This window comes from Erythrolamprus reginae, chromosome 2 (genome assembly GCF_031021105.1).
Source record: "Erythrolamprus reginae isolate rEryReg1 chromosome 2, rEryReg1.hap1, whole genome shotgun sequence".
NCBI lineage: Eukaryota > Metazoa > Chordata > Lepidosauria > Squamata > Dipsadidae > Erythrolamprus > Erythrolamprus reginae.
Genome location: NC_091951.1, coordinates 35,660,401 through 35,688,141, shown reverse-complemented (window position 1 = coordinate 35,688,141; position 27,741 = coordinate 35,660,401). Strand labels below are relative to the sequence as shown.

General features: G+C 38.9%; 1 protein-coding gene across 1 annotated transcript; it reads left to right on the top strand.

The window, feature by feature from the left end:
• The first annotated feature begins 330 nt into the window (after positions 1–330).
• On the top strand, positions 331–27,322 carry LOC139159347 (vomeronasal type-2 receptor 26-like). Its single transcript, XM_070736666.1, has 5 exons — positions 331–747; positions 7,460–8,275; positions 24,512–24,739; positions 25,854–25,980; positions 26,421–27,322. The coding sequence occupies exons 1-5, from the start codon at positions 331–333 to the stop codon at positions 27,320–27,322; spliced, it is 2,490 nt and encodes an 829-aa protein (XP_070592767.1).
• The last annotated feature ends 419 nt before the right edge of the window (positions 27,323–27,741 follow it).

Sequence of the window (27,741 nt, the reverse complement as noted above, 5' to 3'; positions counted from 1 at the left end):
TTAAAATCAAAAAGTCACACACATACTATCACACTAGATACATTTATTATTATTGTTGTTGTTGTTGTTGTTATTGTTGTTGTTATTATTATTATTATTATTATTATTATTATTATTATTATTATTGTCATTGTAATTTTATATTGTTGTGAGCTGCCCTGGGTCCTTTGGGATTGGGCGGCATAGAAGTCAAATTAAACAAACAAACAAACAAACAATTAAATAAATAAATATGGCTGCGACAGAGGCTCTAGACCAAATTGCATCTTTGCGACCTCTCTTTTGTAGTAGACCCTGGAGATCTTCTTGGTTCACTGAGGAACTCCGAGGATGAAACGTCAGAAGAGATGTCTAGAGAAGCATTGGAGGAAAAGGAGATCCGAATCTAACCAAACACTTGTAAAAGCTCGTGTGGAGATTTACAAAGTGGCGATCAGGTCAACAAGACATGCATACAATGTCAGCCTGATTGTATGTGTGGAATCCCACCCAGCTGCCCTGTTTAGGATGACTCGCTCCTGCCTTAACCAGGGAGGAGTTGACGAACCTTTGCAGGGTAGTGCTGAGGATTTTAACAAGCTTTTTGCCAATAAAATCGCTCAGATCCAGACTGACCTTGACTCCAATTGGAATGCAGTGTCAGCTGACAATGAGTTAGTCAAGGTGACAGGAGCTCATCCTAGTCTATCTGTTTGGAGAGAGTTTGACCTAGTGACACCTGATGAAGTGGACAAGGCCATTGGAGCTGTGAGTTCTGCCACCTGCTTATTGGACCCATGTCACTCCTGGCTGGTTTTGGCCAGAAGGGAGGTGACACGGAGCTGGGTCCAGGAGATTACCAATGCTTCATTGAGGGAGGGGTCCTTCTCAGCTCTCTACAAGGAGGCACTTGTGCACTCCCTCCTCAAGAAGCCTTCCCTGTACCCAGCTGTATTTAACAACTATTGTCTGGTCTCCAACCTTCCCTTTATGGGTAAGGTTGTTTAAAAGGTGGTATTGCTCCAGCTCCAATGGTCCTTGGAAGAAGCAGATTATCTAGGCCCTCAACAGTCAAGATTCAGACCTGGCTACAGCATGGAAATTGCTTTGGTCACACTTATGGATGATCTTTGGTGGGCCCAGGATTGGGGTTTATCCTCTATCCTGGTGCTCCTTGACCTCTCAGTGGCTTTTGATACCATCGACCATGGTATCCTTCTGGTCCGACTGGAGGGGTTGGGAGTGGGAGGCACTGTCCTATGGTAGTTCTCCTCCAACCTCTCTGGTCAATCACAGTCGATTGACCAGAGAGGTAGGGGTGTTAGTGGGGATCAGAGGTTGACTCCTAGGTACCTCCCTTGTGGAGTTCCTCAGGGGTTGGTCCTCTCCCCTTTGCTGTTTAATATCTACATGAAACCATTGGATGAGATCATCCAAGGGCACAGTGTGAGTTACCATCAGTATGCTATACATCAGCTATACATCTCCACCCTATGTCCACTCAGTGAAGCAGTGGAAGTAATGTCTGGAGGCTGTCAGGGTCTGGATGGGTGCCAACAGGCTCAAACTCAATCCCAACAACACGGAGTGGCTATGGGTATTGTCTCCCACTGACATGTCCATCTGTCCATCCATTACCCTGGGGAGGGGAGGAATTGTTGAACCCCTCAGAGAGGGTTCACAATTTGGGCATCCTCCTGATTTTATTTTGGCTGATCATATTTTGGCTGTGGCGAGAGGGGCATTTTTTCAGGTTCACCTGGTGAATCAGTTGTGGCTCTATCTGGACAGGCAGTCTTTGCTCATGGTCACTAATGCCCTTATCACCTTGGGGTTCAACTACTGCAATTCTCTCCACATGGGGCTACCTTTGAAGAATGTTTGGATACCTCAAATCATCCAAAATGCAGCCACAGGAGCAGTTATGGGCCTTCCAAGACATACCCATATTTTTCATTCCGTGGACTGCATTGGTTGCCGATTAGTTTCTGGACACAATTCAAAGTGTGGGTCATGACCTATAAAGCCCTACATGGCATTGGGCCAGATTACCTCTGAGACCGCCTTCTGCCGCATAAATCCCAGCGACTGGTCAGGTCCCATAGAGTCGGCCTTCTCCAGGTCCTGTCAACCATACAATGTCATTTGGCAGGGCCTAGGGGAAGAGCCTTTTCTGTGGTGGGCCTGGCCCTCTGGAATCAGCTCACCCCAGAAACTTGCACTGCCCCCACCCTCCTAAAACCCTTCTGTAAAAGCTTAAAGACCTATTTATGCCACCAGGCTTGTGGCCATTAGATCCTAGCCCCTTGACCAATGAGCGTATTAGTCTGTTTTGTTGAGTGAATGCTGATGAATGTTTTTAAATCATATTAGAGCTTTTTAAAGTCTTTTCAGCCACATTAATTGGATTTTTAGATGTATTTGTTATATTGTTTCTGATATGTTGTGAGCTGCCCCAAGTCCTCGGAGAGGAGTGGCATACAAATCCAATAAATAAATAAAACAAAATAAAATATCCCCTTCATGGATCACTGCCTTATCATAGCAGAGTGGCTTGCCTAGCCTAATGAAGTGAGGTTTTTAAAAAGTCCTGATTTTCCTTTCTCTGGACTGCCCAGGGTGAATAGTGTTTCCTTTCTCTGGGAAGCAGTGGGAGGAAGCTTCCTCCCACTGGCACCAGAGAAAGGAAAGATTTTATTTGCTCTGAGCCATCCAGAGTCATCCTGAAACATTTTATTCACTCTGAGCCATCCATCAGTAAAGTAGGACACCATTGGGGGGGATAGACGGATGACTGAAAAACCATTATTTGCTCTGGGAGGAAGCTTCTCCCACCAGTGCCCAGAGAAAAGAAAGACTTTAATGTATTCACTCTGAGCCATCCAGAGCCATCCTGAAACACTTTATTCGCTCTAAGCCATCCATTGGGACACCATAGCGGTGGGGGGGAAATGGACGGAGGACTGAAAAATGCTTTATTTGCTCTGAGCCATCCAGAGCCAACCTGAAATGCTTTGCTCACTCTGGGCCATCCATCGCTAAAGCGGGACACCATTGAAGGGGTGGGAGGCATCTTTCCCCCCACCCCTTCAATGGTTTCCTGCTTTACTGAAGTTATAATCTGGTCACCTTATGCTAAACAGAAATGTAAGAGTGGATCAGGAGATTATATGACGTAGAAATGAAGAATATAAATTATATGCATTTGCAGATGATTTGGCTTTTATATTGGAGGATCCACTTATATCAGGACCAAAACCTTTACATCAATTAGAGTGTTACGGAGAGTTTGCTGGACTTAAAATGAGTAAAGACAAGACAAAAATGACAGTAAAGAATATGACAGAAATGCAAAAATTGGAACTAATAGAGCTTTTGCATATACAAATAATGTAAAAATTTGGGGATTCAAATTTCAGCAATATGTTCAACACTTAAGAAAGATAATTATATCAAACAAATTGAGAAACTTTTGGGGAAATGGAAGACTCTTCTATTTTCATTAATGGGCAGAATAGCATTAATTAAAATGAATATATTACCATGTTTCTTGTTTCTATTTTCAATGATACCAATTAAAATTGATAAAACCTTTTTAAATGAGGTTAATAAAATAATGACAAAATTTATTTGGCAAGAGAAAAGATCAAGGACTAGTTTAAAAATGTTACAAGATGCAAGAATAAGAGGAGATTTTGGACTTCCTGATTGAGAGCTGTATTACCAAACAACAATAATGACATGGATTAAGGAATTGATTATGCTTTGAAATGAAAGGCTTTTGACATTAGAAGGGCATGATTTATAAATTGGATGGCACAGATTTGTCTGGTATGGAGGACATAAAATACATAGCTACTTTCAGAGACATACTATAAGGAATTCATGATTTGCAATTTGGGAAAAGGTGGAAAATAAACATTATTCAAAAATACCAAAATACTGGATATCAACAATAGAGACTCTGGCACACCCAAGTAGAATGGATTGGAATAATATTCCGAGATATAGGGATATTATATTGCAGACAAATAAGTTAAAATCAGCAACTGAATTAAAAATACAAGATATAAAAATAGACTGGTACATGAACATGTAAGGGGCGTGCATAAGTGCACCATTGTGCCTACTGTCCCTGTCCTACTGTCTTCTTTTATCATTATTTACTACTTATGTTATGCTTATACAAACTACAATCCTATACTTTTTTGACAAAATGAATGAATGAATATACAGCTACAAGCAAAATATGAAAAAGGCATTAAAGCAGAAGGAATTAAGCTGGAAAAAACCAAAACTAGATGACATTTTATTTGGACAAGATGAAAAGTTGATGAAAAATTGTATAATTATTTGCTGTCCATTGAAATAGAATTCAAACAAGTGAAAGAGACTATGATAAAATGGATGAGGCATATAGGTCACACTATACATATGAATATATGTCAGCAATTTTGGGAAAGGAATTATAAAATGATGATGTCAACTGCATTTAAAGAGAATATGTATAAGAAGTTTTATAGGTGGCATATGTCATCAGAGAGACTATGTTTAAGAATAAATCAATGAAGTACGGTGGATTTGCACGGAAGCCAAAAAATATTGACAGAAGTTCAAATATGGATTGAAAAGATATTGAAACAGAATATTAAGTTAAAACCTGAAATATTTTTGTTAGGTATTTTGCCAGAAAAAACCCAATAAAGAAGAAACATATTTAATTGTTCATATGTTGACTGCTGCTAGAATTGTATATGCACAAAATTGGAAGTTGAATAGAATATCTACAGAAAGAGAAGTATTAAGGAAGATTATGGATTGTGTTTAAATGAATAGACTTACAATGAAAATTAAATAATTTTATTAAATGTGGGGAAAAATTTATGAATGGATTCAAAATAAAAATAGATAAAATAAATAATTATTATGAAACTAATGAAAAAGAATGAGAAATATGATTGTAGAAACCCGGGTCACAAAAAAGAGAAAGGGAGACAGCATAAGATAATTATGTAACACAGATTTAAAGGAATTTAATATTTAATAATATGAATGCCAGAATTAAAAATGAAGGAAATTTGTATAATCTGTAGGGGTTTTTTTTAATTTTCTTGTTAGATTAAAATTAGTCATTAAGTAAAATTTTAATTCTTTTTATATATAATTTTTATTCTTATTAGCTTGAATGTTAGACAGATGGAGTAAATATGGATGAGATGAAAATAGATTCAGGATGTTTTATTAACCATTTATATAAGAAGATTTTATGAGCATATTGGCATTGATGATATATGTGTTTTCATGTATATCGATGTTTTTTATGTTGGAGTAAAATTTAAAAAAATTATAAAAACCCCCCTCCAAAAAAAAAGATTGTTGGGAGAAATATCAACAACCTCAGGTATGCAGATGATATCACTCTAAGGGCAAAAAGCAAATAGGAACTAAGGAGCCACTTGATGTGGGTGAACGAGTAGAGTGCAAACGTTGGCTTGAAGTGCATCATTAAGAAAACTAAGATCATGGCCCTTTCAATTCCTGGCAAATATATGTGGAAGAAATGGAGGTAGTGACAGATTTTATTTTCCTGGGCTCCAAGATCAGCACAGATGGGGACTGCAGCCAAGAAATTAAAGGACACTTGCACCTGGGGAGAAAAGCTATGGCAAATCTAGACAGCATTCTATAAAAAATAAAATCTAGACAGCATTCTAAAAAGCATATGTAATGCTAACAGAAGTACATATAGTGAAGGCTATGGTTTTCCCAGTTGCAATGTACGGCTGAGCACCAAATAATTGAGGCCTTTGAACTTCTGCAAGTCCCTTTGACTACAAGGCAATCAAATTGGTTAGTCCTAGAGGAGGTCAACCCTGACTGCTCTTTAGAAAACCGGATCCTTTTTTAAAAAAAATATTTTTATTATTTTTCAAAAAGACAAACAAAGACAAACAACATTAAACATTTAAGGAGCTACCATTGCTCTGCTTGTCGTAGAAGTCTAACTAATACAAAAATGTAAAACCCTAACTGTTGTCAGATCAATACAGAAATATCACACGTGTGAATCCCAGTGTCTGGTCAGGTCCCACAGAGTCGGCCTTCTCCAGGTCCCTTCATTCTTAAGATGAAGCTCAAATACTTTGGCCACCTAATGAGAAGGAAGGACTCACTGGAGAAGAGCATAATGCTGGGAATGATTGACGGCAAAAGAAAGAGGGGACGGCAGAGAGTGAGGTGGTTGGATGGAGTCACAGAAGTAGTTGGCATGAACTTAAATAGATTCTGGGAATGGTAGAACACAGGAAGGCCTAGAGAAATGTTGTCCATGTGGTCGTGATGGGTCGGACACAACTAACAACAACAACAATAATGAGTTTATATAGAAATATTTGAAAACAATTATATGAATGAAGACAATGAAATAATATACCAATATTAAACAATTGCTGGGGGAATATAGCAAACAATATTTCAAGCCCAACATATGAAATGATCAAGTAAGCAGTATAAAAAATGATAAATTAATATGTTTGCCAGTTTAAAAAGATATTCCACAATTGTATAGCTGTATTCCAGTATCTAAGAGGCTGCCACAAAGAGGAGGAGGTCAATTTATTTTCCAAAGCACCAGATGGTAGGGCAAGAAACAATGGGTGGAAACTAATAAAGCAAAGGAAGCAACCTATATTTAAGGCTTTGAGGACAATTAACCATTGGAACAGCTTGCCTGTGGGTACTTCATTTTTAAGAAGAGAATGGACAGTCACTTGTCTCCTACTTAAGCAGAGTGTTGGACTACAGCATGGGTGTCACTTGATTTTGTTGCAGGCCGCATCAGGGTTGTGTTTGACCTTGGGGGAAGCATGGCCAATGTGAGTGTGGACAGCATGACATCACTTGTGTCAGGGGCACCTGTGGTAGCCCAAATGCTCTGCCAGCCAAAACAGGTTCCTGAGCTCCATTTTCGGCTGGTATAGCCTCCTGCAACCCTCTGCCAGTCAAAACAGAGCTCGGGAGAACCATGTGCTGCCCTCTCTAGCTCCATTTTAACTGGCAGAGGCCCTTCGGGCCAGTCCTTTATTATTTCCAGAGTGGACCTGCAGGCTTTATCTATCTTGAGCTTGACACTTCTGGACTAGGGTCTCCTGCTTGAGCAGGTGGTTGGACTAGAAGATTTCCCAGCTCTATTTTGATTGACTAATTGACTGAGTAGATGGGTGATACATGGAGTTATAATGTGACTACAATGATGTGCTCTATGAAGACCACCCATGAACATCACCCACAGATAATTCAGAGCTCCCCGGTTTCAAAGGGACCATAAAAGTTACAGGGCAGAACATCAAGGAAACTAGCAAAATTCATGCAATTATCATTTGAAATTTCTCTCAGCGGTGTGGTAAAACCCTTAGATTTACCACCTGACTTTAGCATTAAGACTGGCACAAACTACCAATACCTTCTTTTTTTATCTTAGATCAACTATAGTATCATCAACCATTTGGCTGAGCAAAATCATCGTTTTCCTTTTTCATATCGGATGACCCCAAATCAAGAACCTCCTTACTCAGTAATTGTCAAGCTGCTCCAGCAGTTCCAATGGACATGGATCGGTCTCCTTTCTCAAAACAATGAAAAAGGACAAAAATTCAGAAGACACTTTGAAATTCTTGCCCTAAAAAATGGGATTTGCATTGTCCTCTCAGGAACCGTCCCAGAAGCAAATATGAAGTCAAGTGCTGGAGAAACTCTCATGCAAGAAAAAAATGAAATGTTCTTCTCTCTTATCAAGAGTCAAATAAAAATTATAGTATGCCAAATAGATTTTCAGGCCTCTGGAATGTTAGCAGCAATAATACAGAAGAATGATATGACTAATAAATCCATTGTAGGAAGAGTGTGGATTGCAACAACTTTAACAACTGTAAGTGTAGGTATTTTTGACTTCTGGATTGATCTCAAAAATAAATATGCTTTGTTTTCTTTCCTCATCCAGACAAAGAGAAGGACTCAATATTATGACTTAAAATCTTATGCATCTATGGTCCAATTGTATGGAAGGGAAGCTTTCCAATGTTCTTATTCAAGTCCTGTATTATCTAAGAAAGTTTGGAAAAAATGCAGAGAAAAAGAGAACTGGGAATTCCCACCCCATGATATGATTGCAGGAATTTTGTCTCAGGATTTCTCCAGTATTTCCCAAATAATTCAAATTGTGGCCTGGGTTCTTAGTGCTGCCTCTTCCTCCCAACCAATTAAGAAGAGAAAAACCCAGGTTGTACAACCATGGAAGGTAAGTCTTTTCTTTGAGGTTCCTTTATTCTCCCCTTCCAATTCCTGAATATTATATGTAGAAAGGAGTGAGATATTCCAAGAGCAGTTGCCCACTTTGTGGTATTTGAGAGTGAGTGTCAACCCTAAAGCTGTCATGACTGAGGCCATTTTGATGCTTCAGTGTTGCCACACTGGAACTGAGGGATAGGGAGGGGGGAATAGAGATAGCTGAGGTTCTGTAGCCAAAACAAAATATTTTCTCCTGGGAACCAAGGACATTTCCACCGATGGAAAGAGGGAGGATGGGTGAAGTTACCAGGTAACCAGATGTTGTCTTGATTGGACTATGTGACTGTTTGGAAAGGGGAGGAAAACTTTTAGTTTTAATTAGGTGAAAATTGTGGGAACATTTAGTCAGTTTTAACCAGCGTATGCTTATACTATATGTTGAATAAAACTGATATTTAAGGATCCTGTTTGCCTCAGTTCTGTTTGCTATATATTAAACTGACTCAAAATGTTTATAGGACCGAAGTTCTTAGGGCCTTTCCCCATAGTGTGAGTGATCAACCATGTTACAGTACTACAAACTCCCTCACTTTTAAGGGAAAGATCATCTGGTTTTTCACAGTAACTTGTAAAAGCCAATGATAGACTCCCAGATCAGGCCAGTAGATCGGTCAGCTCCAAAATCAATAGTGGTGCAAAGGAGAAAAACATTAGGAGGCAAAAAAAAAATGCTAGAAAACCATGGGAACATTTAGAATCAGTTTTCACCAGCCTATGCCTATATGATACAGTATGTCCAATAAAACTGATATTTGAGGAACATGCTTGCCTCATACTGCTTGCTTTGGGAGTATTACTTGAAGCCCTGACAGTGAGTGTGAGAGAGAGGATAGAGAAAAATCTTCCAAACTTAATTAAACAAACTATGCTAGTTTGAGATTCTTTTATGACAGAAATAGCTCTATGATGACAAAGTAATTTTCAAAATTAAACAAGCATGAGAATATTCCAGCAATACTCAACTCTTAATTTTGATCACAAACTGATCTAGTCTCCAAGTTAAGGGGTTCAGCTGACTTGTTCCTCTCTCTTTAGTTCGGATTGCTGTTTCTGTTGTAAGCAAAACTTCAAAAGGTCCTTCCCAAACAGATTGCAGTTTTTGTTCCTTCAAGGCTTTAACCAGGACCCGATCACCACTTCTTATATCATGCACTTGGAAATCAAGTGGGGGAGTTTGCGCCAACAATCCTTTGGATCTTAAATGATAAAAACACTGCGACATTCCTTGTATATATTGTCTTAGAAACACATCCTTTAATTCTATTCTAGGCATCCCCACACTCCCTATATAAGGTAATCCAAACATCATTTCATATGGAGATATACCGACATATTTCCTTGGGCTTGTACGCATACGTAATAGTGCTAAAGGCAAACATTTTGTCCACGGCAATTTTAACTCCAGCATTAATTTTTTCAATGTGGTTTTTATTGTTTGGTTCTTTCTTTCAACTTTTCCCAAGGAAATTGGGCAATGGGCCAAATGATATTCCCAAGTAATGCCCAGGTACTGCATTACCTGTCTCACTACCTGGGCCGTGAAATGTGTGCCTCTATCACTATCAATCCATAATGTGGGATTATCTGTTCCAAAAGTATCTTTACTGTCATTTGCACATTGGCCTGGGCACAGGGGAAAGCCTCCACCCAACCAGTCAAATGATCTATAATTACAAGTAGATATTTTAATGTTCCCACTGGAGGCAGCTCAGTATAATCCAATTGAATTCTTTGGAAAGGCCATGTAGCTAAAGCTCGACCTCCCCTCTCCTGTTGCCATATTATTTTTCTGTTAATTCTTATACAATGTATACATTTGTGCACATTTTGCATAGTGATAACATATATTCCTCAGCAAACATATTCACATTTTATAAAATCTACCAATGCTTATGTTCCCCAATGCGATCCTTCATGTACCCTTTCTAATATATTCCTCATAACTGGTTTGTTCACTAATTGCAAACCAATACTTGTATACCATTTCCCATTTATTTCCATTGCCCCATCTTTTTTCATTTCATTCTCCCCATCCTTCGTAAATATCGGAGTAACATCCCACTCCAAAGTCAGAATTAGAACCATTACTGTTACTTCCCTATCCCCTCTTGCTGCCTTCTTAGCTGCTTCATCAGCTAATTTGTTTCCCTGTATTAACTTTGAAGTTCCCTTCCTATGGGCCTCAACATGTATTATGGCTAATTGTTTAGGGCCTTCAGTTTCATGCAACACAGCTTTTATAAGTTCCACTCATTTCAATTCTTTTCCTTTGCTCGTTATTAAGCCTCTTTCCATCCAAATCCAACCAAAAGTATGCAATATACCACATGCATACTTCGAGTCGGTATATACATTTCCCACTGTATTCCTTAACAATTTTAAAGCTTGAAATAAAGTAAATACCTCACATGTTTGAGCTGACCATTCTGTAGGTAGTTTCCCAGATTCCAATACTTCATTTGTATCACCATTCACTACAGCATATCCATTCTTCCGTTTTCCATCTTCCATGTGGGGTGATCCATCAATGAATAGATTCACTCCACCTTCCATTGCACTGTCTTTCAAATCTGCATATACTTTTGTCTGCAAATCAATCACTTCCACATAGTCATGTTCTATATCATCCCACTCTTGTCTTATTCCAGATAAGAATTCAGCTGGGTTAAGATTCTTATCTGTAGTAAGCACTAAATTATCTTGTGTTAATAGAATCACTTCATACTGCAATAAATGGGAATTTGTGAGCCATCTATGAGCTTTTTGCATCAAAACATTTCTTACCTGGTGACGACTAATCAACACCAATGCCCCCCCCCCAAAAGTCAGTTTCCTACTTTCTTCCACTAGCAGGGCAGTAGCAGCTACAGCCTGGATACACCTGGGCCAGCCTCTTATCACCACATCCATCAATTTCGATAAGAATGCAATGGGCTTCTTTTTCCCGACCCATACCTGTGCCAACACCCCTTTAGCTATCCCATCCTCAACTGCTACAAACAAATGAAATGGTTTCTCTAAGTCTGGCAGACTTAGCACTGGTGCTTGTATTAATGCTTTCTTTAATTCTTCCAACCGATCCTCATCACCCTTTTTCCATCTTACTTCCCATGGTTCCTCCTCCAATAATTTCTCATACAGAAATTTCACCTTATCTGCATATCCATCTAACCATAACCTGCAATAACCCACCAAACCTAATAACCTTCGAACCTCCTTCTTATCCTTCGGTAAAGCCTGCCTCATTATACCTTCTATCCTCTCCGGATTTATCTTCTTACTACCCTGACTAATTATATGACCTAAATATCTCACTTCCAGCTCTACATATTGTAATTTTTTCTTGGACACTCTCAAACCCTGCCTGCCTAAAAAATTCAATAAGGCATTTGTTCCATTTTCCATATCCCCTTTCTTCTCTCCAGATAGCAATAAATCATCCACATATTGGAGAAGTCTTAATCCCTTAGGTACCTGAAAATTAGCTAATACTTGTTCCAACATTTGCCCAAATAAATTAGGACTTTCAGAAAACCCCTGAGGCAAAACACACCATCTAAACCGTTGCATCCTATGTGTATCCAGATCTGTCCACTCAAAAGTAAAAATATCCCTCAATTCCTCAGCCAATGGACATGTCCAAAATGCATCTTTCAAATCAACAACACTGAAGTATTTATGATTATTCAGAATACGACTTAAAAGGGTATAGGGATTGGGGACTATAATATGCCGACTAGCAATTCATCTATTAATCATTCTTAGATCTTCGACTAGGCAATAGGAACCATCAGGTTTAAGAACCTGTAAAATAGGTGAATTAAATTGGGACATTGCAGGTTCAATTAAGCCATCCCGTAACAAAGTTTCTATCACTAGTTTCAATCCTCTTATACCCTCTATAGGAATTTTATACTGCTTTGCCTGTACTGGTTGTACTCCCTCCTTCAGTTTTACTGTCAAAGGAGGAATTTGCAATATACCTCTATTTCCAGCAGCCTCCCAAACCAGTGGGTCTATATTCTCTTCCTGGTCCACCGTTAACACCTTTATCTCATAGGTCTTTTTGGTAAATGTCATTTCACAAACCAATAGATATAAGGCATCTCTACCCAATAAATTTGACCCAGCTTCCGGAACTATAACCACATCCAAAAATAAAATCTTTTCCCATACCTTATCCTCACATGTTTTACCAATGGCACTTCAAATGTAACACCCTGCACACACCCCTAATTTTCATAATATCCATGCCCCCTATCATTCCCTTAGGCACCTCACAAAGTGATGTTCTCACAGCCCCAGTATCAATTTAAAAAATATGTTCTTCCTCCTCTGGTCCCACTAAAAGATTTATCAAGGGTTCAGTGTGGGACGTTATTTCAAACCCCTGAGTTTGTCAATCATCCCCCATTAAAGAGTACAACCTCTGGTTCCTTCTCTGATTTCTACTCTTCTGAGGGCAATTTCATACAAAATGACCTTCCCGTCCACAGGCAAAACATTGTTTACTTTCTATACCCAGAGGCCTCCTCCACCAAGGCCTCACTCTACCACTCAGGCCTGATGTTATATTTAACCTCCCTTTTCCAATCTCTTTCTTCTCCTGTGATTTATCAGCCTTCAAAACTGATGCCATTAATTGTGCCTTCTGCCTACTCTTGGCCTCCTCCCTATTCACATAAACCTTTTGTGCTGCTTTTAATAATTTTGTAATATCTGCACTTGCCCAATCATCCAATTTCTGAATCTTTTTTTGTATATCCGGCCATGAATTTGTTACAAACTGCATCTTAAGTAAAGCCTCATACTCAGCACTTCCTGGAGCCAGCCCAGAATATTTATTCAGACTATTCTTTATCCTATCCAAGAAATCATGAGGAGTCTCATTCTTATACTGACCCACGTCAAAAGCTCTCTTCAAATTAGTCCCTTGTGGCACTGCAGTTCGCACACCCTCTATTATAATCTTTTTCAAATCTTCTAATTGCCTTCTACCCTCCTGAGTGTTCACACCCCACTCAGTATCCACCAACAGAAATTTGACTTCTACAGCCACCGGATTTATTATTCCTGTCTGTGATTTTGTCCAATAACTCATGGCAGCAGTACGAATCTGAGTCCTTTCCTCTGTTGTGAATAAATAACTCAAAACATACTGCAATTCCGCAAATGTGTACACATTAGGCTCCAGAAACAAATTCAAGGAATCTGCTGTCCCAATAGGGTCACTATTCAAATTTGGCATAACCAATTTATAGGTACATAAATCAGAGGGGTGGAGCCAGGCTGAAGCGACGTGCAAGTCAGAAGCTCCTGGTTTGTACTCGAGATTTCCCGTTAAAAAACCAATTAGTGGTGTTAATTCTTCTTGGTGGGAAGAGTTACAGTTAGGGGAAGCACCCAGCTATCGGGGGGTTCGCAACTCCCCCCCCTAGCGGGTGGGAAAACCCCGTGTTTTGGCGAGGAAAAAAGCCGGAGTCTTGTCCCCAGCCCGAAGGCCTGGCTTGCTAAACTGTCATCAAGGAAGCAAAAAAATAGAGCGGCGGCGGCAGCAGCAGTTTGGGGGGGGGGAAAAACTTCTTCTTTTTATATATATATCTACAATAACATTAATAATACTCACCCAGGAAGATTTAGAGGTGGAAAAGCAATGATATAGTCTCCTGTAATCAAGAAGTGGCGATTGAAGAGAGCAGAGCGCTTTATTGTTTGAGGGAAAAGTAAGTCGCTGATGGTGGGCGGAAGTGGTTGCAGCTGGCTGGAGAGTTTATAGATTGAAGGGCCGGGACAGAGGGCCTAGAAGGGCCGGAGTTGCAGGGTCGGCGTGGTGGAAAAGTGTGCAAGTGTTGCAACGAGTTGGAGCGGAGATCAGGGAACGGTTAATGAGACAGGAGGCTTGGAACATTGGGGATGCAGTACTGCCGGATTGAGAAGATTCCTCTACAGCCGTCTATCACCTCGAAGGAGACAAGTAAGAGACAAGCAAGAACGGCGAGAGGAGTTTTGAGAGTTGCGAGAGGTTTGAGAGCTGAGACAACCGCCGCTTGCGTTATTTGCCCCTCCTCCCCTCCAGCGAGCTCAGAGAACCAGCCACCATTAAAGAAACTCGGCTGGGAGACGACAGAGACGACAGAGAAGAGGCGAAAGAGGGTGAAGGAGGGCTAAAAGCTAAAAGCTTGTTGCTTCGGTATGGTCTGTGGGGGGTTGTAAAATTTAAGCTGTCTGAAAGAAGGAGAAGAACAGAGAGAAGAGAAGACGTCCCTCTCTTCTGTATGCCTAGTGGGAGAATCGTTGTCGACATTTAAGATACCTCGTGCGCTGGTGAAAGTTACTGACTGAACTGCTGATGCCTAATTGAAACCAACGCTGCAAATTTGGAGCCGACTGAAACATGTTGTATTTATAATCACTTATGTTACTTATGTTAGTTATTTATTTTCTTAGTGCATCTTATTAACATTATTATTATTACTATTATTAATATTAATCATTGTAACTATTAGTTTTGGGTTTTTTTCCCCACTCTTTCTTTCTTTCGTTTTTTTTATTTATTTCTGTCTGTTTTCCTTCTCTTTTCACATTCTTTTTTTATACTTCCTTATGTCCGCGTGCTCTCCCTAATTTAATCTCTTTCTTTCCTCTCTCTCTCCTCCCCTCCTCCTCTAACTAATATTAAGAAACCTTATCCCTTTCTTGATTTCCCTCGGTTTAACAATCAAAAGTGATTAATTGTGATTAATTGTGATTAATTGATTATTTGCTTAGTGGTTATACCAAGAACCTTAAATTAATTGGTATTTGACAGTTGATATTAAACAATACTATTAAGGATTAATTAATAATTACAGTGAACCCTCGAGTTTCGCGTCCTCAAGTATCGCGAAAGGGCTATTTTGCGAGTTTTCAACCCGGAAGTAAACTCCACCATCTGCGCATGCGTGCCCTTCCACGCATGCGTAGATGGTGGAGTTTCCCCGCCGGGCAGAGGCTTCCCTGGGTCTTCCCCCTTCCCCCAGAGGCTTCCCTGGGACACCCCAGCTCCGCTCCCCAGCTGGGAAGCGGCCCCAGCAACAGCGTGGGCGGGCGGGCGGTGCCCGCGTGCTTGGGGACATCCCAGCTCCGCTCCCCAGCTGGGAAGCGGATCTAGGGAGTCCCCACCCCGCGCGCGTTGCTGGGGAAAGCGCGCGCGCTTGGGGACATCCCAGCTCCGCTCCCCAGCTGGGAAGCGGATCTAGGGAGTCCCCACCGCGCGCGCGTTGCTGGGGAAAGCGCGCGCACTTGGGGACATCCCAGCTCCGCTCCCCAGCTGGGAAGCGGATCTAGGGAGTCCCCACCGCGCGCGCGTTGCTGGGGAAAGCGCGCGCGCTTGGGGACATCCCAGCTCCGCTCCCCAGCTGGGAAGCAGAGCTAGGGAGTCCCCAAGCACGCGCGCACCCCAGGCGCGAGCAACGGGGTGGGCGGGCGAAGGGCGGGTGGCAGTGGAAGCAAAAAACACCATCTGTGCACGCGCAGATGGTGTTTTTACTTCCGCACCGCTACTTCTCTAAAAATCGATCATCGCGTGGGGTCCTGGAACGGAACCCTCGCGATGATCGAGGGTTCACTGTATTACATATAGTGTTTATAACAGTACTTATAGAACGTTGCAAGGATTTTTAAGACTAAGCTTGAATTAACTTAAGGTAGACTTATACTACTTATAATATTTATAATATTTATACTATTTATTATCTCTTATTAATTGTTAACCAAGACTTAATTAACTTACACAATCTCAATTATTATTAATATTAATATTAGAGTATAGTCTATGAATGATTAACTATTTATCTTAAACTGTATTTAAATTTTATTTCTATCTATACTCTATTTATATTCTGATCGAACACTGTTGTAATTGACTAACTGGCAATAAGTGAACAATTAAGTGATAGATATAGACATAATTAATTAGAGAGTAGAAATCAGAAATTCTGTATTCTGTATTTGACTTCCCTCTCTACTAATATTGGAGAATTCAGCTGCGTTAGAACGAACTTAACTATTCTAATTTCCCAAACAAGACTATTCTTGAACTGTGACTTAAATAACATCCCTATCTTTACGAGCTAATTGAACACGTGGAAAGGTCATTATTTTTGGATAATTTGGATAATTTGGACAATTTGTCAACTACCTTTGTCTGGTTAGGGAGTATGACAACTAATTTTTCTAAATATCAAAAAAAAGCTACACCAGGAACTCCGACGATGCAAACTGCAAAACCAAATACAGAAATGGCAACCACTGACAAAACTTCTTTGCAATCGATTCAGGCCTCGTTAAATTTGATTCAAGAGTTTATGGTTCGCAGCCAAGAGGCAGCTACAGTTACTCAAGAAACCATAAGGCAAAACCACGAGGAAACAAAACAAAACTTTGAAAAGATGTCTGGAAAGATTGAAGGCCTGGAAAATCAACTCGAAGGTATACAAGAAATCATAATTAACCATGAGCAGAGGATACAAAGTATTGAAACAGACACAAAAAGAATCGATGAAAGAAGAATTGAATCAGAAAGAAGATTAATTGCGGCCAATAATGAGCTCGGAAATTCAATCGCAATCCTGGAGATGGAGAAAGCAGCTTATTTTCTTCGCTTCCAAAACATCCCGGAAAATACAGACGAAGATCTATTTAACAAATTAGCCCAGCTGATCACCGACAACACACAGATCGAATTAGAGGAGGTCAAAGACCACATTGACGAAATTTATAGAATACAAACAAACTATGCTAAGAACCACAGATTACCCAGAGAGGTCCACGTAAAATTTACTAAAAAATCCATTAGGGATGAAATATACAAATTAACAAGAAGTGGGAAAATCATGTACCAAGAAAAAGAAATTATAATACTCAAACAAATTCCGAAAAGAATAAGGGAGAAAAGAAGAGAATTCCACTTCTTTACAGCAAAACTACTGAGAAGGGGAATCCCATTCCGATGGCTAATTCCGGATGGTCTCCTGGTAACATGGAATGGAAAAAAAATTAAAATAGATTCGTTCGAGAAAGCAGATTACTTTATTCAAAAAAATTTAGAGCAAGATACAGAGATTCGTCAAACCATAGAGGAATTATCACAGGAGGAGAGACGGACGGAGGATAGAGGAGAGGAAGAACAAGGCAGGGAAGGACAACAAAAAGAACAAAGGGTAACAACAAGAGCGGCGGCTAAACGTCAATAAAGGAAGGGAAGGTAACCGGAGAGGAGAGGGAGGAAAATGACGCGAAAGACACTTGAGTTGATCTCTGTAAACATCAACGGATTGAATTCTCCGATAAAAAGAAAACAGATAATGACAAAATTATTAAAACAAAATTCAGATATATCATGTCTTCAGGAAGTACACATTAGAAAGCAAGATTGTAAACTTTTAGAAAATAAAAAACTAGGTAAATTATTTACAGCCTTATCAGATTCAAAAAAGAGAGGGATTGCTTTGTACATTAGGGACACTTACCAACCGGAAAAAATCTACTCAGATGAAGATGGCAGAATTCTAATTGTAAAAATTAAAATAGGTTATAGAGAAATAGCGATAGTGGCGATTTACGCCACAAACACAAAACAGAAACAATTCTATCAAAAATTAGCTGAACAACTAGCACAGATACAAAAAGGGGACATCTGTATCATTGGAGACTATAATGCAGTGAGTGACCCCAAAAAAGACTTTAAATCTGCAAAGAAAAAACTGAAAGACAGGAAAACACTACCATCAGAATTCCAGGAAATAGCAAGGGAATATAGATTGGTAGATATCTGGAGAGAAAGACACCCATCTGCACGGGAATATACCTTTTACTCACCACCACAAAAGTCATGGTCCCGAATAGATATGATTTGGACAGACCAAAATTTTGGGAAATTAATCTATGAAATTGAAATAGGTCCAAATATTTGGACAGACCACCAACCAATATTGATGAAAATTAAAATACCGACCTCAGGTCAACACCGGTGGTCCATAAACCAACTGTTATTTCAAGATCAGGATTATATCAAACATATCAAACAAGAACTTATTTTTAAGAGACAATTGGAACACTGACACCACTATCCAGAATATTTGGGACACAACAAAAGCATTTATGAGAGGCATAACGATAGCTTATCTAGCAAAAAAAAAAGAAACAGAAAGATAGGAAACTAAACGAACTCAAGAGCAAACTAAAACACGTAGAATTAGAAGCCCAAAAAGATCTCCAAAATGAAAAAATAAGAGAGGAGATAGATGCAATAAAACACAATATCAATCTAATAATACAAGACGAAATTGTCACAAAATTAAGGAAGACCAACCAATACCAATTTGAAAATGCGAATAAAATAGGCAGATGGCTTGCTTACAAATTAAAAAAGCAAGAAGAAGAACGATATATACAAACTTTAGAAGATAAAAATGGGGAACTACAACATACACTGGGGGGAAAAAAGAACATAGCAACTGAATATTATGCTCATTTATATCAAAAGGAAGAAACAAATCAATCCCAATTAAATAAATATCTTGAGGAAGCGAAAATACAGAAGATATCAGAATCAGATGAAACCATACTAAATAAAGAAATAACTAAACTAGAAGTGGAATACGCAATAACCAAACAAAAGAATAGTAAAACCCCAGGTACAGATGGGATACCGGCCGAATTCTATAAAGAATTAAAAGACTACTTATTAGAAATCCTAGTAATAATATTTAATGAAGTATTAGAAAAAGGCTTGCTACCAACATCCTGGACACAAGCCTTGATAAGTCTAATCCCGAAAGACCCGGGGGGGGGGGGAAAAACATATACAAAACTATCGGCCCATATCCCTCCTCAATGTCGATTATAAAATCTTCATGACAATAATAGCTGAAAGATTTAAACCAATTTTAAACTAAACAATAAAGGAAGATCAAAATGGTTTTCTCCCAGGCAGATACATAAGGAATAATACAAGAATAATCCTTAATACTTTAGAATACTATGAGACACACTCCGAAAAACAACTAGCATTAATATTCTTGGACGCCCAAAAAGCTTTCGACAATTTAAGATGGGAGTTCATTCTTGAACTAATTTAAAAAATGCAATTCGGCCCAAAAATGATAAACATGATGCAAACTATATACAATACACAATTGGCTCAAATTATATTCAATAGGGAATTAACAAGATCTTTTCAAATTGCAAAAGGTGTTAGACAAGGATGTCCTTTATCTCCACTTCTATATATTTTGGCAGTAGAAACACTTCTTAATCAAATAAGATCCAACACGAAAATTACAGGTCTTAGAACAAAAAAACACGAATTTAAAGTTCAGGCCTATGCAGATGACCTAGCATTCATTTTGGAGGATCCAATAGAAGCAGGGGAACACCTGCTGAGAGAGATACAACGATATGGAGAAGTGGCCGGCCTAAAAATCAATAAACAAAAAACTAAAATTATAACTAAAAATATGGACACTAAACAAGAACATGAATTAGAAACATTATTAGGAATCCAAACCGTCAAAAAAGTTAAATACCTGGGCATAACACTAACGAACAGATGTGGTACAATACAAAAAGATAATTACGATTCCCTCATTAAAAAAACAGAACAACAGTTAATTAGGTGGAATAAAATTCACATCTCATTATCTGGGAGGATAGCCACAATTAAAATGTCTATACTACTGAAATTTTTATATTTATTCCAGACGATCCCAATAAAATTAAACCAAAATTTTTTCAGCAAAATAAATACAACCATTTCAAAATTTATCTGGGCGGGGAAAAAACCAAGGGTGAGATTTAAAGCCTTACAAGACAGAGTAACACAAGGCGGATTTGGACTACCAAACTTCCAAGTCTACTACGAAGCATCGGTCCTTTTATGGGTAAAAGAATGGATAACCCTCCAAGATCAAAGACTTTTGGCCTTGGAAGGTCATAACATTCTCCAAGGATGGCATAGTTTCCTATGGAGCGAAAAAGGGAAAACGCCAGTATACTTCAGATGTCACATGATCAGGGACTCCTTAATAAACGTGTGGTTAAAAACTAAAAAAGAACATTATTACAAAATCCCAAAATGGTACTCCAGTCTTGAAGCGCTTAGACACCCTAACTTATTTCAAACACAAAAAATATTGAATTATAACCACATATTAGACGAGAAAGGAGATATAAAATCCAGATAGCAACTACGAAATCAAAATATCGATATTGACTGGTGGTCCTACGCTCAAATTTCGACGAAATGGAATAGAGATAAAAAGAAAGAAGGGATCCAAGAAAAAGAAAGTATAATCGATAAAATACTATTAGGATAACCGAAAAAAATTATAACCAAAATGTATGATTATATAATGGGGTACACTATGGAAACTGAATTAGTAAAAGAAAATATGATTATCTGGGCCAAAAACATAGGGCATAGCATTTACATTGAACAATGGGAACAATTGTGGAGAAACCTGAAAATTACTAAATCAGTTCCGTATAAAGAAAACCTACAAAAAATGTTTTATAGATGGCATCTATCACCAACGAGACTGGCCAAGATCTACCCTACCATAAAACCAAACTGTTGGAGGTGCAATAGCAAAATCGGAACATTTTTTCATTTATGGTGGACATGCCCCCTTATCAAAAAACTATGGAAAAAAATCCAAATATGGATACAACAAATCACAACAATCTCCTTAAAACTTACACCAGAAATATTCCTTCTGAGCATAATTGATTTGAAAAACAAAAAAGAAGACATGTACCTAATACACCATATAATCACAGCTACCAGAATAACAATAGCACAAAACTGGGAAAGAGATAATATACCAACTGAAAGAGAAATCATCAAAAAAATCTATGACTGTGCAGAAATGGACAGGCTTACTCAAAAACTCAAAAATAAAGAAGACTCGAAATTCTACAAAAATTGGGAAAATTTTTACAACTGGGTAAAAATTAAAAAAATAAATGAAGAAAGGGGGAAAATATAAGGAAATATTACAAAATGTGGATATATTAAAATACTAAAATACTAAAATATTATTGGACAGCGTAGAAATGACTGTAAAATTTTTTTAGAATTCTGAAGGATAATATCGGATTACTACGAATACCTTGATCAATCCAACACGATTTCTTCTCAACTGTAAATATATATTGATATAAATACTACAACAACAAAATCGCGGCAACCATATGCCGCCCAAACGAATAATCTAGACCTTTTAGAACTATTATAGTTCAGTGGGGGGAAGGGGTTGGGAGGAAGATTCAAAAGACTCAAAGGATAACGAACTACAGAGATGTACTACGTTAACCACAATAGGTCATGATATGGATTGGTTTATCAAAATAATTGAATGGAGTAACCATAGCATAACCGCAGGTATATGTTATCATAATGTTGTTAATCAAGATGTATCTTTCTCCCTTTGTATATAATTTTCTTTGTAAATTAATAAAAATTATTTTTCAAAAAAAAAAAAATCAGAGGAAATCAAAGGAACATTGACAAAGGTCATAATGGCCTCACCTGCAGCATTCAAACCACTCGGTACCTGTATTAAAGGTAGAACCCTAGCTTTTGACCTAGTGACCCGCTGAGAAGGAGAGGATAATGTGATACTCGGGTTGAAATCTGCCTTTTCAGGATACCCAGCCACTCCAGCCTGCACATCAAAACCAGCAGCCTGTCAATAATCTGGGGGGGGGGTGTGATGGACAAAGGGGGTATCTTAAAGGGTCCCATCCTTTCCTATCTTCTTCCTTTTCATAAAGGACTTTTACACTTTTCCTTACCATCCCCAATGGTTATTCCCAAACTACAAAATTCCAGGGGATTAAGTACCTTATTTGATCAATTAGCCCTTTTGCTTCAAGCATTTTTCTTAATGCTGTAATCCAATATGGATCAGAATCCCCATATTTATTCCACTTATAATTAGGTTTGATCTATATGAGTTTGGGCCCTTCTCTAGTACAATATGTTACCATAAGGACCTTATCCAAATCCCTGGTATAGGGGGACAACCAGATCTCATCCCACTGTGCCAACAATTCTCCCAAAGGGGATATTGAAGGAACAGTAGGAACCTCTGCCGCTCCCCCAAACCTTTGACACATAGCTGTAAGCCTTGAACCCATTCTGTAATTTACAACATATGGTCCCTGCACAGCATATGCAACACTTAAACAACACTTTGATGCATCAAAGTAATACAGACACAAGGAAAGAACCCAAAAAAGAAATACGTTCATTCCTATAGTGCCTCATTCACACACATATCATTTCACTCCAGATGGCTTATACTCACCACCTCCTAATGTGTGCCAGCAGCTGCCAATACTCTACTTCATTCCGGGACCACCTAGATCCATGGGGCTTTCCCCAGACAGAGAAGGGATAAAAGGGGGAAAAAATTCCCCAATAGAGGAGGGGAAAAAACCCTCCTCCTATCCCCCCCCTTCTCTGCCTGTAAAAGAAAAAGTCACTAGACTCCTGGCTGGCTTGCCAAAATTGATAGAAAAAAACCCAACAGACACAGAACTCTGTATGAAAATCAAACTGTTTATTGATACAAAAAAACAATAGACAATTGGTTTGTCTATTTACCGGTTATGCATAAGCGGGATCACAGTACAGACAAGCTGCTACTGTGATACCTTGTGAATAAATACAATGATATATTTATAGTATTTGATATGATATCACCTCCCTCCATTCTCCTTTTCCAAATATGGTCTTGTTTTTCTAGCCCTGCTTCCTATTTCTTCAGATTTTTTCAGAACTATCCATCATGTTGTTATTCCTCTTTCCTATGAAAGTTCCTTGGCTTGGAACATAGGATTTCATCATTCCTGCTTCCTAATAAACCTGTTTTCCTTCTCTTTTGCAATTCCCTACTTGCAAGGCCTGCTAAGGTTTGAAAGTTCAGTACGCTATTAAGGATACATGGTAAATAGTATATCTAGGCCTAAACTCTATAGATTTTTCTTACATTGCTGTTAAAAGTTCCTAATGTAGCAACAAGATATAAAGGTTCATCTATACATCTCCTTTGCAATTTTTGTTACATTCCTAGCCCAAAGTTAAACTTCACTAACTTCTTCACTGGATTGATAGTAATATGTATCTGCAAATGTCTCATCTCATCTTGTCTCAGATGTATTGCTCCAGATTCATATGAGTTTGGGTGACTCTCTAGCAAAGATTCTCTGGGGTTCAGCAAACTCCACAAATGCCACTACCCCATGCACCCCACCCAACCCTGCCCCTCCCACCACACCCCTCCTACCAATCCAATCCCGACCAGCCTCTTCCAGGAGTCTCCACGCAGCTGCTTTGGATGCCAGATAAGTGCAGGGTCAGTGTGGAGACTCAGGGAGGGTGGAAAACAAGGGCGCCCAGACGCTCTGAAATGCTGGAAATGGGCCCATTTCTGGCCCCCAGAGCGCCTCTAGAGCAGTGATGGTTAATCTTTTTTCCCTCGGGTGCCAAAAGAGCATGCGTGTGCACTATCAGACATACACGAGTGCCCACACCAATAATGGGGAGGGTGAAAACAGCTTCCCCTGCCCCCTGGAAGACTTTTGAAGGCTGGAAATGACCTGTTTCCCAACCTATGGTGGGCCCAGTAGGCTCGTGTTTTGCCCTCCCCAGGCTCCAAAGGCTTCCCTGGAGCCAGGGGAGGGTAAAAACGCCCTCTCCCATCCCCCTGGAGGCTCCCTGGAAGCCACAAATGCCCTCCCAGAGTCTCTGTGTGAGCCAAAAATCATCTGGCCAGCACACACATACACATTGGAGCTGAGGTAGGACACAGCTCACATGGCAGCAGATATGGTTCCACGTGCCACCTGTGGCACTCATGGTGTAGGTTCGCCATCATTGATCTAGAGCCTGAGTAGGGCAAAAACACCCCACCCCATCAGGTTACAGGAGGCTGACTAGGCCACACCCACCCAACAAACAGGCAGAGAAACCTTTGCTATTTTTTTTGGATTCCAACCCTGGCTAAATCAATATCATTCAGATTGTGGTGGTGATTTGAAGAGGTTTAATTATTCAGAGCACCTCCAATCCAGAATAGTAGCAAGAAAAACACTGAATAAAGGCTCAAATAGTAATGTTTTTTTCTATGTTTTTATGCAGCTTCATAAGTTCCTGAAAAATCTCCAACATCATAATATTTCCAGAGATGGGATTTCCTTTGATGAAAATGGAGTTCCTGTTGGTGACTTTGATATCATGCAGTGGACATCAGTGTTGAACAAATCAGATGCAGGGGTGAAAATTGGGAGTGTAGAAAGACAAGCCTCCTTGGAAGTCAAGATTTCTGTCAATCAAGGTGCCATCCAATGGCCAACTATATTTAACAATGTAGTTTGTTTGTTTATTTATTTATTTATTTACTATTGGATTTGTATGCCTCCCCTCTCCAAGGACTCAGAGTTGAGGCTCCTTGAATTTTGCTCTATTCATCTCCTTATGTGAAAATTTTTCTGCACACAAATTGAAGCCAATTGAGATAACTTCAAAATAAGAGAACTTAAAGTCTCATTGATTTATTAGATATTATTTTACTGTAAAGATTTTACAATAATATATTACACACTGGAATCTGCTGCATTGTATTGTGGGATTTGCAATCTACATTATTAAATGGAAATTTGTTTCCATAATTTATAATACATCAAATTATCTTGTTTTCAGTATGAAAAAATTCAGAATGTCTATGTAGATTCTAAGTCACCTTTTTAAAAAAGGCACCTGGACTTTGCTTCCACTTCTACATATATCACTTCTCATCCAAGAAGCTTTTTTGGGTCACACTGAATGGTGGAGAATGGAAGGATTTGGAACTGCTGAAAAGTTTGTATTCTAAACAGGATATCAATTCAGCCGTTGAAAAAAGGTTCCATACCGATTTGCACTATTCATGTGACTGACACAGATAAACTTCCAAATGGCCTCAACAACTTTCAGAAAGACTGCTAACCACTAGATGACTGCAAGGAATATAAATCCTCTCAAATTCCTCCATTCAGTAAGAATTAAAGAACTTCTGGAATGAGAACCAAAACATATTCAAGGGAAAATAAGGATCAGTTATCTTTTGAAAAGCACCTTTGGGAGAAAATCCAGAGTACAAAGAGTTTAGCCTACTGTATTGCATAAGTGAAAAATATCACTAAGAGTGTGGTGAGGGGTATGAGGGCAGCTAAAAAAGTCATTTGCATATGATGATACAATGATCAGTTATAGGAGAGAAAGACGGGGACTCTTTCAGTCTGTTTCAGGATCTATAATGGAGACTGATAAACAAAGAGAATGATCTTTCATTTGCTCCTTGCAAGCAGAATAATTAAAGTTCATGCTGGTACTCCTTGACTCATTTTGCTCAATGTGGTACTGAGCTTCCAAAAGCCAGTTGCTTTCAGTAAATCCTTCAAATTTATATATTGCTCTGACTATTCTTTCTGTTTATGTTTAGATGGTGCCTTATTCAAGATGTACAGAAAGTTGTTCCCCAGGTTATGCCAAGCTTGTGAGAGAGGGAGCCCCAGTTTGCTGCTACGACTGTTCTCTGTGTGTGGAAGGAACATTCTCTTGGCAAGAAGGTAAAGTAGGTGGCTCCAAAAACAAAAGAAAATCAGGATACAATCATTCTCTATTGCTTTTTGGGGGGGTATTTGCTCAACAAACAAGAAAAACATAACATTTCTTGAAGCCATCCACAATTTATTTTCAATGATTGGGCACTATCACCAAATTTTGTATGATGATGTGAGCATTGAAATAACCAAAGGTTCTTGATTCCTATTGAGTTGTTACTTTCTTGCTTGGTTTTGGGAAAGAGGAGAAAATTTAAGAGCAGATAATCACATTCAACTTTAGCCTTTAAAATGAGTGTTTATTATTTTAAATAATGTTGTGTCATATGGATATCCCTGGGCAGAAAAATGATATTATTCCTTGAAAATGAAGTAATTAATTTCTGATGAAGTTTTCATGCTCCTACAGGTGCAAAAACAGATATATGCTAACCATTTTTTTTCAGATGCAGTCCATTGTGAAAAGTGTCCAAATCATCAGTATTCCAATAAGAATCGAAATCAGTGTGTCCCCAAAAATATAAGCTTCTTATCCTATGAAGAATTGTTGGGATTCATCCTGGCTTTCTTTGCCATTGTTTTGTCCCTAACAGCTGCCTTTATTCTGGGAATCTTCATGAAATACCGAGACACTCCCATTGTTAAAGCCAACAACTGTGAACTCACCTACATCCTCCTGGTTTCAATCCTGCTTTCTTTCTTAACCTCCCTTCTATTCATCGGTCGCCCTGTGAAATTGACCTGTCTGCTTCGACAAACCATTTTCAGCATTGTTTTCTCAGTTGCTGTGTCTTCCTTGCTGGCCAAGACTGTAATGGTGGTGGTGGCATTTCTGGCCACAAAGCCAGGAAGCAGCCTGAGGAAATGGCTGGGGAAAAGTCTGGCCAATTCTATTGTTTTATCCTGTTCTGGTATTCAGTTAGGCATCTGCATATTATGGCTAGGAATCTTTCCCCCATTTCCAGATTCTGACTTTCATTCCCAACCAGAACATATCCTGCTGCAGTGCAATGAAGGCTCTGTCACCATGTTCTACTCTGCTCTTGGCTACATGGGTTTTTTGGCTGCCATCTGTTTCTTAGTAGCATTTCTTGCTCGAAATCTGCCAGGGGCCTTTAATGAAGCCAAACTGATCACCTTCAGCATGTTGGTTTTTTGTAGTGTTTGGATCTCCTTTGTTCCCACATATCTGAGTACCAAAGGGAAATATATGGTAGCTGTGCAGATCTTCTCCATTCTGGCCTCTGGCCTGGGATTAGGGGGCTGCATCTTTATCCCCAAGTGCTACATTATTATCCTGAGACCTGCCATGAACACAAAAGAACATCTGATGCCAAAACAACATTAAGGTTCTTCATGTTGGTGTCTATTTTATACACTTTACATGCAGTATAAAACCACATACTTTGAAGTAATGTCTAATGTGTTGTAGCTTATCTTCTTTCATTCCATGTGGATTTTGAATTATAATAATTGAATAGTAACATTTCTTTAAAAAAAACTCAAACTATTTGAATTAATCATATCCTTTAATTGTCAAAATTTGAATTGATGTTAAATCTCCACCATCATCAATGACATTAATAAAATTTCTGAAACCAGGCTAGATAAACTTTTACCAGGGGTGTTCAGAAATAGTTTTATATTAAATTAAAAATTGTGGCTAATGATGATGTGTGTTTTTGTTACTATATAGGTTTTTTTACAATGTAGGTTGGTGTTATATTTTATTTTCTGGCTTGATATTGTGATTTTTTTTATTTTTTT

What these genes read in the sequence shown, in the direction of transcription:
- LOC139159347 (XM_070736666.1), top strand. Translation starts at nt 331, where the DNA reads ATGAAACGTCAGAAGAGATGTCTAGAGAAGCATTGGAGGAAAAGGAGA. An exon ending in AGGTTGTACAACCATGGAAG is followed by an intron (nt 8,276 to 24,511) that starts GTAAGTCTTTTC and finishes GTTTTTATGCAG; the next exon opens with CTTCATAAGTTCCTGAAAAA. An exon ending in GGCCAACTATATTTAACAAT is followed by an intron (nt 24,740 to 25,853) that starts GTAGTTTGTTTG and finishes GTTTATGTTTAG; the next exon opens with ATGGTGCCTTATTCAAGATG.